The following is a 13,980-nucleotide window of genomic DNA, read 5'->3' as shown; positions in this document are numbered from 1 at the left end:
TAATGATTTACATTAGTTTCAAATCAAAACATTTCCTTGGTACTCTGGGGAGTTTCAGTGTACAATTTCCATATTCTGCGTAGTTGGAAACAGAATGATCAGATACGAATTTCCATCATGCAATAGAGGGAAGGGCTACTAAAATGATCAGAGGAATGGAAAATCTATTCTATGAGATAAGACTTAGGGAGCTTGGCTTGTTTTTAGCCTAACAAAACAAAGCCTCAGGGGAGATAGGATGGGGCTTAATAAATACCAGGCGGGCGTGATGGAAATAGAATTAGGAACTCGGGGGAGGGGAGGAGGCACTGGCACCCGAACCGTAGCCCGGCTCCCGAGACCCAACTGCCTGACCCGCCTCATCCCTCTCATCGCTCGCCCTTAAAAAGTGGAAGGGCATAGCCCTCTGCAGCATGTGGCACCGTCACATACTGGTTTAAAGTAGAGTAAATGGTGGAGTCTTTGTAACTTGAAGTCTTTAAATCATGGTTTGTGGACTTCAGTAACTCAGCCAGAGGTTATGGGATGTATTACAGGAGTGGGTGGGTGAGGTTCTGTGGCCTGTGATGTGCAGGAGGTCAAACTAGATGATCACAGTGGTCCTTTCTGCCCTAAAGTCTAGGAGTCTTAAATCCAAAATGTAAATGAAATCAACCAAAAGAAGAGGGCAGCATAAATAGTGTTGTTAGGCTTTCAAAAGAAAGTCTCCACATTTAATTTGTACAAATGTAATGAGAAGGAGAAAGGACACAATTATTTTATCCACTTAATCTGTGCCCCTTTTGTTCCTAAAAGGGTAAATTTTTTTAAAACACTGCACCGGGGTTTCTATTTGGTAGATGTGAGTGGAGATGGTATCCAGTAATGGTTCCTGTTTCACTTTATTGTTGATAAAATAACTACATGCATGAGCACAATTCTGGAATCCCCACAGAGCTGCTAATTCAGTTTCCAACTGAAAGTAATTGGGTCTGTTTTCCTTTTTCTGTCATTAAGAGTTATGAGTGCTCAAGGAATTCAGCGTCAGGCCCTGCTTGGAAATACTCTTTGTTTGCACTCAGCCTGTTGTGAGTCCTTGTCATATATGCAGTTACACAGGGCATCTCATTTAGGCAAGTGGCAGACATGACCGGTAACCCTTCTACGCACACATCATACATCATTTGAAAGCTTATTATGTCTACTTTAAGATGAGGTATGATGTGGATCTGTCAAGTGGTGCCTTTACCATAGAAATGGGGATAAACAATGACACTATCACTATGTTAAAATGACTTTTCAATATTTACGTTAGTTTCTGTTAGTTTAATGACTCCATGTATTATTTAATGACTCCGTGTATTATTTTAAGACATAACATTGGTTTATTTGTGACCTCAAAGCACTGCAACAACAATCTTAAAATCTAATAAGAATTTGTACAGGTATCATTGAAATCTAATAGTGCTGGTGACATCATCATTATCTTGTTCATCACTATAATCTCTGGAGAGTGTGTGGGTTACTACAGTCTTCACTGCCTTGGCATGTACACAGTTCTGTGCAGGGACCATTGTTCTGACTACAGGCACAGTTGATATTGCAGTAACCCCTACAGGCATAGGCATAATTAAGATCTTGTAGAAGGTCTGATGCCGTTGGGTCCCTGAAGAATACAGGAAGTAATTCATCCCTTTTTTTTTTTTTCATCTATGTTGCAATGATGATCCAATATCTGGTTTATCTATGTGTGAAGACATCCAAATCTTTGTTTGCTAAGATGTTCTTTTGACATGCTCTTCAAAACTGTCCTCGCATGGTGGGAGTTTGGCCGGTGACTTGTCCTTTTTGATGGCTAGATTGTGGTGCAAGCAATTCAGGTCTCTGTTGGTCTCCTTTTCTTTCTCACTCAGGTCATACAGCATTGCTACCAAGTTCCTTGCAGCAGAAATTGCAGCTTGTCCGACACTCTTTCCCCCAATTTGGCAAGATCTCTGAAGCAGTAAGATCCCATTGTTTTGACAACATTAAACACATTTTTTTTCTCAATGCTGGATAGGGATGGCACAGAGTCGAATCTTTGAAATGCACGTACAGCAGGAAGTATGTTGCAGAAGTCAGGAGCGAGTGCATCACAAATTGCATGCATAGGTCTGAAGAGCTATTTGTCAGTCGTGCTGGTAATGGTGCCTGTTTCAATCCACATGTTCGTGTGTTTCATTTTTGGAAAGTAGTGAACAGCCAGGACTAAAACGTGTATTAGGTAACCTAATTACTATGGATCCTTTGACACCAAGAGACCCCAAAGCCATATTGGCACATACAACATGCAGAAGCATGTGTCTGTTTCTTCTTGAGTATAACACAAGGCTTGGTTTTCAGCATCTGTGTGGGTGAAGAACTTTGGTACTTTACCATTGGAAAAGCCTCCAGCAGGAAGGAATGTTTGTGTTGGGTGTGTTCCTACACACTCAGGTACATTTTGAACCATATATTCCTAGAAGAATTTTCAGAGTTGTTGTCAAACATTTTAAGGACTTTGATTATAAAATTAACTTTGTCAGATCCTTTTAGGACCTGTCTCAAATACTCAGCAGCCTATTCATAGAATATGTGGAATTTGTCTCCATCTGTACAAAAGCTGTGGAATCTCTCATGTACAGTGTGGATTCTTTCCTGCAGGCTCTCAACTCATGGATTGTTTCAGTGCAGTGCTGTGATAACTTTGGAACTGTTCAATACTATGCACTCCTCAGCTGAGAAGCACCTTCTCCGAATGTTTTCTGAAGGATGATATTCACTGCTAGCTGAATTATATGCCTCTTTATCTATCAACCAAAGGTCAAACTCTTGCACCACTTGGGGCACAAAAGTAACTGACCTCTGCAAACTACAATCACCTGGCTTTGGATAATATTCTGAGGCTTTCATTTTGGCTATTTCAGATTGAAGAATGGAAGCAGCATTATATAAAACCACTTGTTCATTTGAAAGCTGTTTATCAGGCTCACTCAGCAGAAGAACATCCACAAAACATTTGGATGACTTAAGTTCCTGCTTCATTTACTTGCAGCTAGGATAGCATCAGCTAATGTTATTGCACTGCATAGAACAATGGTGGACTTGCCTTGTCCATGCTGTTCATGGAATGAAATTGCAGAACCAGTCTTTTTTTCTAATCTTGCCTGTAATTTGCTACTGGAATTGCTTGCAGTTTCTCTGAGGGAAGCAGGGCATTATAGTTGTGTAGCAGCGTGGACAGGAGAAGAGCCTTCTTGTTGTACATAAGATCATTGTCTACCTCTCCAATCAGCTGATAAAATGCATTGTCATAAGGCGACTGTATTGTTGCAGGGTAACTAGATAGTTTTGCTTCAAGATTTGTTTTACCCGAGTAGGAAAAAAGGCATGTTGAGTGATAAACTGCATGCTTAGCGATCAAGTCTTCCACAGATATTCTGCGTAACATGTCATCAGCTCCTTTCTGAAGTGCTGCCTCCCTTAAATTCGTTGTTCTCTCATATGTTTGTATTTTATGAAGTTTGTTGTCTTTTTGTGTGTTGCTTTTCTCAAGCAAGCAATGCAACAAGACCAGTCAGTGGAGGACGTGCTTGCTCTGGTGTCTGAGCATCATGCTCTCTGATCAGATTGAGTTCAGTACAGCTCTGACATGTGCCAAATTCGACTTGCTTGTGTGTTTCAGAAAGCAAACCCTGTGATAGGGTATTGGTGGCACATCAGCTAAACTCATTCAGTAGCTGCCTATACAATTCAGCTCTCCTGGCTCCAGCTGACAGCATCACAGAATTCTCTCCAGCACTGGTGGCTTTTGATACTTGCATTCTTTTGATTTTCTTGACAAATAACACATTTTTCAAAGTTTGTGGTGCGCCTTTTGCTCTTTGATGTAAGCTTTAAGGGGTTTGTATCCTCCACGTTTTCCTATTCTGTAATTCCCTGTAGAGGTAAAATTCCCAAAGTATATTGGTAACAGCACCATCACTACTGCCATTTTTCATTTTGTACAACTATGCAGATTTGTGCTAAATTAGATCTCGATTTTAGTATCAAAATTGCCATTTTTGTTTAGTGAGCACTTTGACTGAAGCCCAGTATGAAGCTGTGTATTGCCATCTGTAACACTAATACTCACCTGTGCATAAATGTCACTGAATTAAAAAGCTAGTTTCTAGAATATTTCAAAGACTAGTACTTCATGTATAGGAAATTACAAATTTAAACCTTCTACTAGACACACTAAATGCTACATTTTTGCCATATACTAAACAGCTTACTCATTTCTGGAAAAAAAATACTTTCCCAGACCCATACAAATCTTTTAATACATTGTTGTTTGGTAGCTTTGACTAATAAACGCCACATTACGGGGTTGAAATTAATGGAAACAATAAAAACTGTAGTCCTAGTCATGTTGCAGTGTTTCTGGAACTGTTCGAAAATGACACTTTTTCATATTGGGTACCATTGTTTTGCCTACAGGCTTATGGCACCATTTGACAGCTCCTCATCATACCGCATCTAAATATACATAAAATAAGCTTCCAATTGAGATATGATGTGAGTGGTGTGTACAAATGGGTACATTAAACTCCCCATATATGGCCCTTTTTGGAGAATTGTCACATGCCTACTTGTCATACAATGCTTTCAAGCTGATATGCAGACAAGTTGGTTGTCACCCCTCCAGACCTTCAGGCAATTTTCACACATCCTTAGAAAGGTTGCTTGAGAGAGCCTGGCAATGTGTCAGTGGAAGTAGCTGTCGCCTTAACAGGATTTTCAACTGGATTAAAACTGTTTTGAAGTTACATATAACTACGCTTTACATATCCATCTATGGTGGTAGGGATCTAATCTGAGTTCATTAACACCTTTTCTTCATGCCTGCGAGTAATAGGGTGTTATATTTGGGTCTACAGCTATAATGACTACAGGAAGTGTGCAGGAATTTGCATTGTATTTTACATCAATAATATACTGTCAGCTTTTCTTGAGTCCAGTAACTAAAAATATGAAGGCAGATCATAGAATCATAGAAATTTAAGACTTGGAGGGACTTTAATAGGTCATCTACCTTACACTGAGCAGGGCTAAGTATTATCTAGAACATCCCCGACAGGTGTTTGTCCAACCTGTTCTTAGAAATCTCCAATGACTGAGATTCCTCAATCTCTGTATGTAATTTGTTTCTTCTGAGCTCTCCATTCCAGTTGCAGTTGCTGGTTTATGTGGAAAATCTGACTCCTATTGTTTCTCCATTTAACACTGTGATTATGATGCAGTTAGCGTCAGAAAAACATCTGCCAAAATGTAAAAGACAGATGGGTGCATCTGTAGACAGGAAAAAGTGTCGGGTCTGACCTGATTTTTCTGTGGATTTTAGCTTGCTTTCTAATAAATAGTGAAGTCTACTATTCCCTAAGGATTGACTGTTTCTTTACTGTGCATTGTGTCTTCCAAATGCCTCTGTTACAATCCATCTTGTGCTGCATCAAGGATATGTGGGGGTTGCACCGCACAAATCCTTAATCCATCATGAGTCTTTCTCCATATGGTCTTGAAAGCACAGTGTCGTGATATGAAAATAGTGGAGGCACCTGGAATAAAAACACAGATGTTGGAAGGGAGATAAAACCTCATACCAGTCTGCACCTGCAAGGCAGGGGGGAGGGATGGAGTGTAGTGGCAAATTATCCCACATCTGCCTACTCTGGGGTTTCTTGTACTTTCCTCTAAAGCATCTGTTACTGGGCACAAGATGAGTCTGATCCATGATAATTCCTATATTGATGTTAGATAAAGAAACCAACCAGAGACAACTTTTTAATTTTTTTTTAAATAATTTAAAACCCTGGAGATGATTCTCAAAGAAGAGGAAAAGGATAAAAATGGGGAACAGAGGCCCAAAATCATCTTTCCCTTCATCCCTACTCATGGCATCAACAACACTTGAATGATAAAGGAAGCATTATTAGACTGGCTGAAAAGTTTCTAGCTAGTAAGACTGCTAAAGCATATGGCAAGAGAAACCTTTTCTTTGAATTCACTTCGCTTGTTAAATTAGGTATTAACTTGCATTTTACCTTTTATTTCTTTATAACCAATTCTGACTTTTAAGGCTCATTACTTATAATCACTTAAAAATGTATCTTTCTGTAGTTAATACATTTGTGTTGTTGTTTTATCTAAACCAGTGTGTGTTTGGATTAAGTATTTGGGAAACTTCATTTGAGATAACAAGGTTTGAGCTTATTGTTTTCTATTAATGAAATGACAGACTTTATATGAGCTTGCATTGTCCAGGAGGATGCTGGACAGTACAAGATGCACATTTCAGGGGGAAGGTCTGGGACTAAGAATCTGCTGGTGTTACCCTGCAAAGTAATTCATAAGTGGCTGATTATAGCACTTATAAAATATAGCTGAGAATGATTTACATGCTGGAGGCTATGTGTGAGCAGACCAGCAGTGGTTGCTGTCACAGCGAAGCAATGTAAGAGGCACCCAGGGTAAGAGGCACCCATCAGTCCAGATTGCACCCTGGGGAATGTCACAGCCTTAAAACACTGACCTGGAATTTCAGTCACTTCCTCAGCTTGCTTTCTTAGTCGTCTGAGCCCAGCTTAGCGTAGGGTTGGTGCTTGGAACTCAGAACCTGGCTGTACACAGTAGATCAAAGCTTCCGCAATCTCACTTCCTGATGGCTGTATAGACATACCCATCACTTAGGTGCTTTTGAAAATTGTACTCTTAAATTCCTAAGTGACAGAAAATGACAGTGCTAGACTAGAAATATTATGCTGATTAAGACAATTTTATCTTTAAATTCTCTAGACTGTATACATTTAAACTTGGAAGCTTTGTAATTGAACTGTTATGTATATGCAGTGCCTAGCACAAAGGGGGACTTGATCCCAGATGGGGTCTCTCGATGCTATTGTAATATGAATAATAATAAAATAGGGATAAATAATGCTGAAAAATTGACTGAAGTAATCATACTTGGAGAAAAACTGTGGAAATAAGCCACGATCTAAACAAATAAAAATTAAAAATTGAGTAGTAGCTATAATTCTCTATGCCTTATGCCCCTTGTAGTCTCAAGAAAGAAAAAAACTGTATGGTTGAAAACAGAGGATTGGATCTCTGAGGAAACCTAAAAAAGGCTGCATTACTTTCATTTATAACAGAAGAAATATAATGGACAGGAAAGAAGAGATTTTATGTCACTAGAGGTACAGTAAGAGCAGCAAAAGGCAAGCAGAGCAAATGTAATAAGTCACAGAACAAGTTATTTAATATGAATTTATTGGGGAAAAATACAGTTTTGTTAGGCAGTGTAAATATAAATGAAATACTAGCTATGGGGTGCTGGGAAAAGGAACGTTGTACTTCATTTTTAAAAGAATCAATGAAAATTGCTGTTGAAAGGGCAGTTAGGATTTATTCATAGTATGTCTATATGTCTGATCAAACTGGGATATACTGGGCCTGACTGTTGTCCACTGTCACAGGAGTAATTATTGACTTGACTGAAGTTACTCCTGCTTTATGCCAGGGTAATGAGAGCCGAATCAAGCTTCTGCTTTTTACACTAAATGTCCAAATACTTATTTTTTGCTTTAGTGTCTTTTTCTGGAGGAAAAATAAAACGGATTTCATTAAAGCAGAGTCAACAGAAAACAGTTTTACAAAAGAATCTGCTTTATAATTTACTTTAAACAACATTTCTTTTAAGGATAGGATGTAGGTGGCTGTGTTTAGTATCTCGAACTGCTGAAGAGAAACAATTACATCTGAAGAGACTATTCAGAATGATTTTACAATGTCATACTAATTATCTAACTTCTGCAGCTTTCAGTATAAAACAAGCTATACTGTGATAATAAAGTTAGTTAACTCGTTGCTTTAACAAAATGAATACTTATGCTTCTATCCTTTATTAAACAGAAATTTCCCCACATTAGAAATTATTCCCTCCCTATTGTGAAAAACATTAGTATTTAACAGGGCTGAAATCAATAGGGCTGTGTGGAAATGAAATAAGATTCTGTAGGAAGTTCTCTGTTTTTATCAGTTTTATGAATCATCCTATAGAATTCTATAGCAATTATATAATTCTTTATAAAATTCTATAGGGTGCTTTTGAAAACTAATTACAGAAATGTCACTATTTCATCTCATCCTATAGGACTTTTGCATACATTCCTGAACACTAGGTAAATTGAAGAGTCTGATCTAAAGTCTGTGTCTCTTGCCCATCTCCAGCATTAAACTATATAAGCGAAGGAACATCAGAGTTTTCTCTGCTGTTTTAAATCAGGATTGGAAGGCAATACACTCAAGACTCTCAGTAAGAAAGGGATGATGTAGCAGATTGGGGAAGAGAGGTAAAGGAAAACAGGGAAGAAAATAATTCAGACCAGAGACAGAAGGAAGGGGAAAGGTGAAAACATGGTATGAGGATAAAAAGGCAGAGCAAAAAGGGAAGCTCAAGCAGGATAAGGAATGAAGAAATCAAATAGGTAAAAGGACATACAGTTCGATTTTTTTCTGTTTTATTATGCTCCCCGGTTGTAAAATCAGAACGGGTTTGGTTTATTTTATTTTAATTTTTTTAAGCATGTCGGTATGCAAACTGATGCAACCCTTTGCTTCTGGAAAGGTGCGGATGACCTTGATTCAGCATAGTTTTGGGACCCCTCTTTAGTCCTTTTGGGGGTACCTTAGGTGTAGCTGAGGAAGCTTCACCTTAGGAGCATTGCATTTCACTTCCAAAGGTCGCATTATGCCTAGCTTGAACCCCACAGGAAGATTGTCAATGTGAAAATATGTCAATGTCAGAGCAGTTTTAAAGAGCCCCGCAGTATCAGAAAGGGAATAAATGTCATCAAAGTTCAGTCGCTCACATACAGTGAATGTCTCTTTGTCTTAGAAAGCAGTAGTCTGGGCTCAGTGCTGCCATGTTTACTTATGCTGTGTGGTAGTTGAGCAGGCACAGAGTGAGGCATTCCACAACAGTGGGTTCTATCTAGTCCCCTTTTTCTATAAGATAAGGTGGGGACACATGGGCTGATTTATAATATTTTGCACCCTCTTTGTAGTTGCGTTCTTTGCTATACCTCCTCCACCCCGCTCTGGTCTCCTGGCCTATCGTGTAAGGTGCACTCATTTTATATGCCTAATGGACACAGGTTACCCTTCTTCCCCACTTCTCATAAAGTTGGATACATGATATTGTAGAACAATTGCTAAGTATACAGAGGGGAACACTTTCAAAGGCACTCAATGTTGACCTAACTCTGGTCTCTTTGAAGGTAATGATAAAATTCCCATTGCCTTAACCTGGGAGAACTAGGCTCTTTTAGGTAAGTTTTAGCCCATATATAGATTTCAAGGTCGGAAGGGACCATTGTGACTAGCTAGTCTGATCTCCTGCATGACACAGATCATAGAATTTTGCCCACTATATTCTTGCATGAACCTCAGTTAGCTGCCCTCCTCACTTAAGCAAAATTCCTTTTAAAATCAGTGAGACTGTTGCTCCGCCATGCTCCTTTGAATCAGGCTTTAAATCCTCGTCTACAAAGAAGAGTTATATTATTTATACTGATGTATTATATACATATGGTTCTATCAGTATTGTAGCCTCATATAGGGGGGAGGGCTGGCTCAGTGGTTTGAGCATGGGCCTGCTAAACCCAGCGTTGTGAGTTCAATCCTTGAGGGGGCCACTTAGGGCTCTGGAGTAAAATCAGTACTTGGTCCTGCTAGTGAAGGCAGGGGGCTGGACTCAATGATCTTTCAAGGTCCCTTCCAGTTCTAGGAGATAAGATATCTCCATTAATTTATTTATCTATAGATTATATATTAATTATATTGATTACTTAAGAATTCACAATAATCACACTGAGGTTTGGCAGATTCTTGTCCGAAGATCAGGCCCAGTGTTGTTAAAACTACTGTTCAGTTGGGAACCCCGACATGCACAGTTGCAACATTCACACTTTAAGAACCCTTCTGCATTTACAGTAGTTTATTAATACATTTAGCAAAGTTACAATCACTCTAACCCAGCAAGCTATTTAGAGATAATACCGCATGTACATCTGAACATCCATCTACAAAGTTCATGGGCCTCAATCCTTATGCTAACTGCTGAAGCCAGTGTCTTACAGGCTAAAGCTCTAAATGCCCCATGGGCTACAGTGTAACTCTTCTGTGTGGGGACACTTACACTGGGATAAATGTCCACATGGGGTTGCGGGGGTATAAATAGTCTGGTTTAAATTCACACCTTAGGTTATACTGAAAAACTTTTCTGTTTAGGCAAGGGATTATCCTCATATAAAGAGACTTATACTAAAAGTTCATTAGGTCTCTTGGGTATATTCTTTCAGTAATGAATGCCTCCTAATATAACAAAACCCTAACACTTGAAAACAACATTCAGGCTCAATAGAAAGCAAAAGGTCTTGCTGTTAACATTGTCTATGACTTTGCTAATGGAGGGAGTTTAAATTTTAATAAAAGAAAATGAAACATAATTAGGAAATCCATCCCATTTTGATGTCTGCTTTGTATTACTCAGTACAATAAATATTTTAATAATTTGCTTTAGTCCAACTTCTCCCATACATATCATCTCCAGTGTTGTGACATTGTTCTTCTGATTCCCTGTTCTCTTGGAACTCGTTGGGAATATAGTTCGAAGAATTATGTTAAATTTGCACTCTTTCTTTTGATAGCTGCACTGAAAGGATCACTACATGCACATCTATGGATTTCTAATTAGCTGCGTGCAAAGAGGTATAATGTCCATTTGCAAAGGCAGGGCAAGTGCTATAAAGTATTTTAATACTAGGGCAGGTCAATCAAATTATAATTAACTCTAATTAGCACTCACAGAAGCTCTAACTTTTAAAAAAACTTTCACCCAGGTGGCACTCAGAAAGGTGAAAAATTGTTTGCTGCCTGCAAAACATATTTGAAGCAGTGGATATAAGGTTTCCTGCCTCTGACTGTTTGGGAGCTGTGGGAGGTGACGGGTGAGAGAAATACTGGTGTATTTCTATATAAATTGTCCCAGGTAAAATGGCCAATCCTTCCTAGTTGAGGCATAATTAACTACACCCTGATACCAGTATTTGCGAGAATATCGTACCTGCCAGTAAGAAGCCCACTTCTTGTGCTATCAGGCAGACTGTGTGTATTACATTCCTATTTCTTTTTTTTTTTTAAACACAAATTAGAACTGTCATTTGCTTGGATCTTCAATAAATATCCATCATTTGTACAAGAGGACAGTCGCCGATTTGTATCTCAAGAGACCGGGCATCTCTACATAGCTAAAGTGGAGCCATCAGATGTAGGAAATTACACCTGTGTTGTGACCAGCACTGTAACAAACACCAGAATTCTCGGTTCACCAACCCCTCTAGTGCTACGCACAGATGGTATGACTTCAATCTGAAACTGTATGTTGATTAAAACTGCTATCTACATACACATAGTATCTGGTGCATGCATTTTTCAGATGTAGAGTAATCTTTCATGCATATCAAAAATAGTAGTTTCTAATCAAAAGATTCATGCTGACTTTGAACTACTTTACTGTACACTTAAATTATTTGTCTCATGGGAAGAAAATCCCGAGGCCCACAAGTTTTTTTTAAAACAGTGTGCATTTGATCAGACGAGATGGATATGTTGAACCTAACTTGCTGTAATGCTAAAGAAAAAGACAGAGCTATACAAATAAAAACTACTGATCTTTTGTTCTTCTCATAATTAACAGGTGTTATGGGTGAATATGAACCCAAAATAGAAGTTCAGTTTCCTGAGACACTTCCTGCAGCTAAAGGTTCAACAGTGAAACTGGAATGTTTTGCCCTAGGAAAGTAAGTTCTTATACACTTTATTACAATTAAAAATATGTATATAGGCAACATAGCAATTTAAATGAGACTTCAAGTTACCTTGAATAAAATCAATATGATGTTCTACTGATATTTATTCAAACCATCTGTGGCATGCGAACACACGCAGAATTCTCATTGTACTGTTAACTGATGCTGTCATAATACTTCTTTTCTTTGACATTGTAAATATCCATAAAAACAATTTCTTAGCACATCATCATAGTTCTTTCCTCTTATCCAAACTTAATCCCTTCTGCTCTTCACAAAAGACTTCACACAGTCTTAATTTCTGCAAATGTATTTGCCAGTTATTCTATGGGTTATTTGACGAGAGCTTTGCCAAGTATTCATGATTTAGGGTGTGAGACTGGCAACCTAAATCACATAGTACTGCTTGTACTTATTCACTAGGTGACTGAAATTTTTAAAATCAGCGAATTAATGAACAGCAACTGAAGAATGCAAATTTCAAAATTGATTAGCCTCATCCTATCTTTCTTCCCATGGAAGTCAATCATAAAACTGCCTTTGACTTTACTGGGAAACCACCACTAAGATTTTTTGAAAATCCTATCCTAAAGTATTTCTGGAGTGAAATTACTGGGATTTGTAGAAAGTTTTACAAACACGAAACAGTCATCCAAATTGGTGTGAATAATGGACAATCTGCCAACACAAATAATAGTGAACCAAACACAATGCGTATATTTGCAAATCAGTTTCTTCAGTGTTCCACCATCTCTAATATATGATAAAATTGACTACAAACTTTTTTTCTTTAGTCAGTTTTGAGGTTATAATTTCATATTATGTATATAATGTTGTCAAATGAGTGTTTTTAAGCAAACTTTTTAAAAGTAACTAATCCCATAACTTTCTTTTTAGCCCGGTGCCTCAGATAAACTGGAGAAGAACTGATGGCCTGCCATTTCCAAGTAAAGTAAAGCTGAGGAAATCCAATGGCATGATTGAAATTCCAAATTTCCAGCAGGAGGATGCAGGCCTCTATGAGTGCATTACTGAAAACTCAAGAGGGAAAAACATTGCAAGAGGACGTCTCACCTATTATGGTAGGAACCTTTCATCATTACAAAATAAGAGGCAATTTACGTAGGACAGACTATGGATACATGGTTTAATACAGTATCCTAGAATTCCTGCAGTTGAGGAGAAGAAGAGAATCTCCACATCCAGTTTTGAAGGGTTTTTTTTTTTTTTGCTTAAACAGGCTTTATTCCAAGAGAAACAATCTTTAAAGCTTCAAAAATAGGAAATGAGGGCTTTCTCCTGCTAAGAACAGTCCATGTTCAAGAGCACTCCTGGAAGTGGTATGGGAAGAATTATATTTAATGAATTGGCTGTTGCAACAGAATAGTTAATTACCTAAAGCGCTCTTTTTTTTTTTTTTTATACCATCATTGATGAATAGGTCAAAGCTTTCCAATGGCCGTAATTGTTTTGCATACTACATGTGGAAGCCAGACTTCCGTTTAAACAAATAAGCTGATTTTTGAGGATCCTTTTGGGATTATCAAATCATATTTACAGGAAAATTAAATTCCCTCTTGGTTTAGAAAAAATGATTCCCCAATACTCTCAAATCCTTTGCGTTCGAAAGGACCAATTAGGCTTTAAGATGAATAAATAAATTAGGGAATGTACTCTAACTTAGAAAATGAAGAAACGTGGAATTTAATAGCTGGAGAACAGCTACAGTCTCTTGTGCATTTAAAACTTTGAATATCAACAATGCATATTGGTGTTTTCTTAATGGTAAAGTGATTTACAGGCAAACTGGCAATTGACAATTTTTGTAAAAGTCAAATCTCAGCCAATGTAATTTTCCTTAGGAGTAGCAATTAAACGAATGTTTCACTGTATGCTATGAAGTGTTTACTTCATGTAAGATTATTTTAACAAAGATGCAAAAGTTGTATATACAAGGTTAGAATGTAGACTCAAAGAAGATCACAGAAATATTTTTTTCAGATGTTTATGCTTTGATACAGCACACAAAGCGCTACAGCATAGACTTCCTGAATTTTGATTCAATTTATAT

General features: G+C 38.0%; 1 protein-coding gene across 2 annotated transcripts in view; it reads left to right on the top strand.

Moving 5' to 3' along the window:
- Positions 1-13,980, top strand: part of CNTN3 (contactin 3) — a 238,028-nt gene that overhangs the window by 159,734 nt on the left and 64,314 nt on the right. For both annotated transcript variants that reach the window (XM_005304980.5, XM_005304982.5), the window contains exons 4-6: positions 11,253-11,456; positions 11,798-11,900; positions 12,807-12,991. In XM_005304980.5, coding sequence (XP_005305037.2) covers positions 11,253-11,456; positions 11,798-11,900; positions 12,807-12,991 — 492 coding nt within the window. The remainder of the gene's footprint in view (positions 1-11,252; positions 11,457-11,797; positions 11,901-12,806; positions 12,992-13,980) is intronic.

This window comes from Chrysemys picta, chromosome 7 (assembly GCF_011386835.1).
Source record: "Chrysemys picta bellii isolate R12L10 chromosome 7, ASM1138683v2, whole genome shotgun sequence".
Lineage (NCBI taxonomy): Eukaryota > Metazoa > Chordata > Testudines > Emydidae > Chrysemys > Chrysemys picta.
This window is presented reverse-complemented; position numbering and strand designations above follow the sequence as displayed.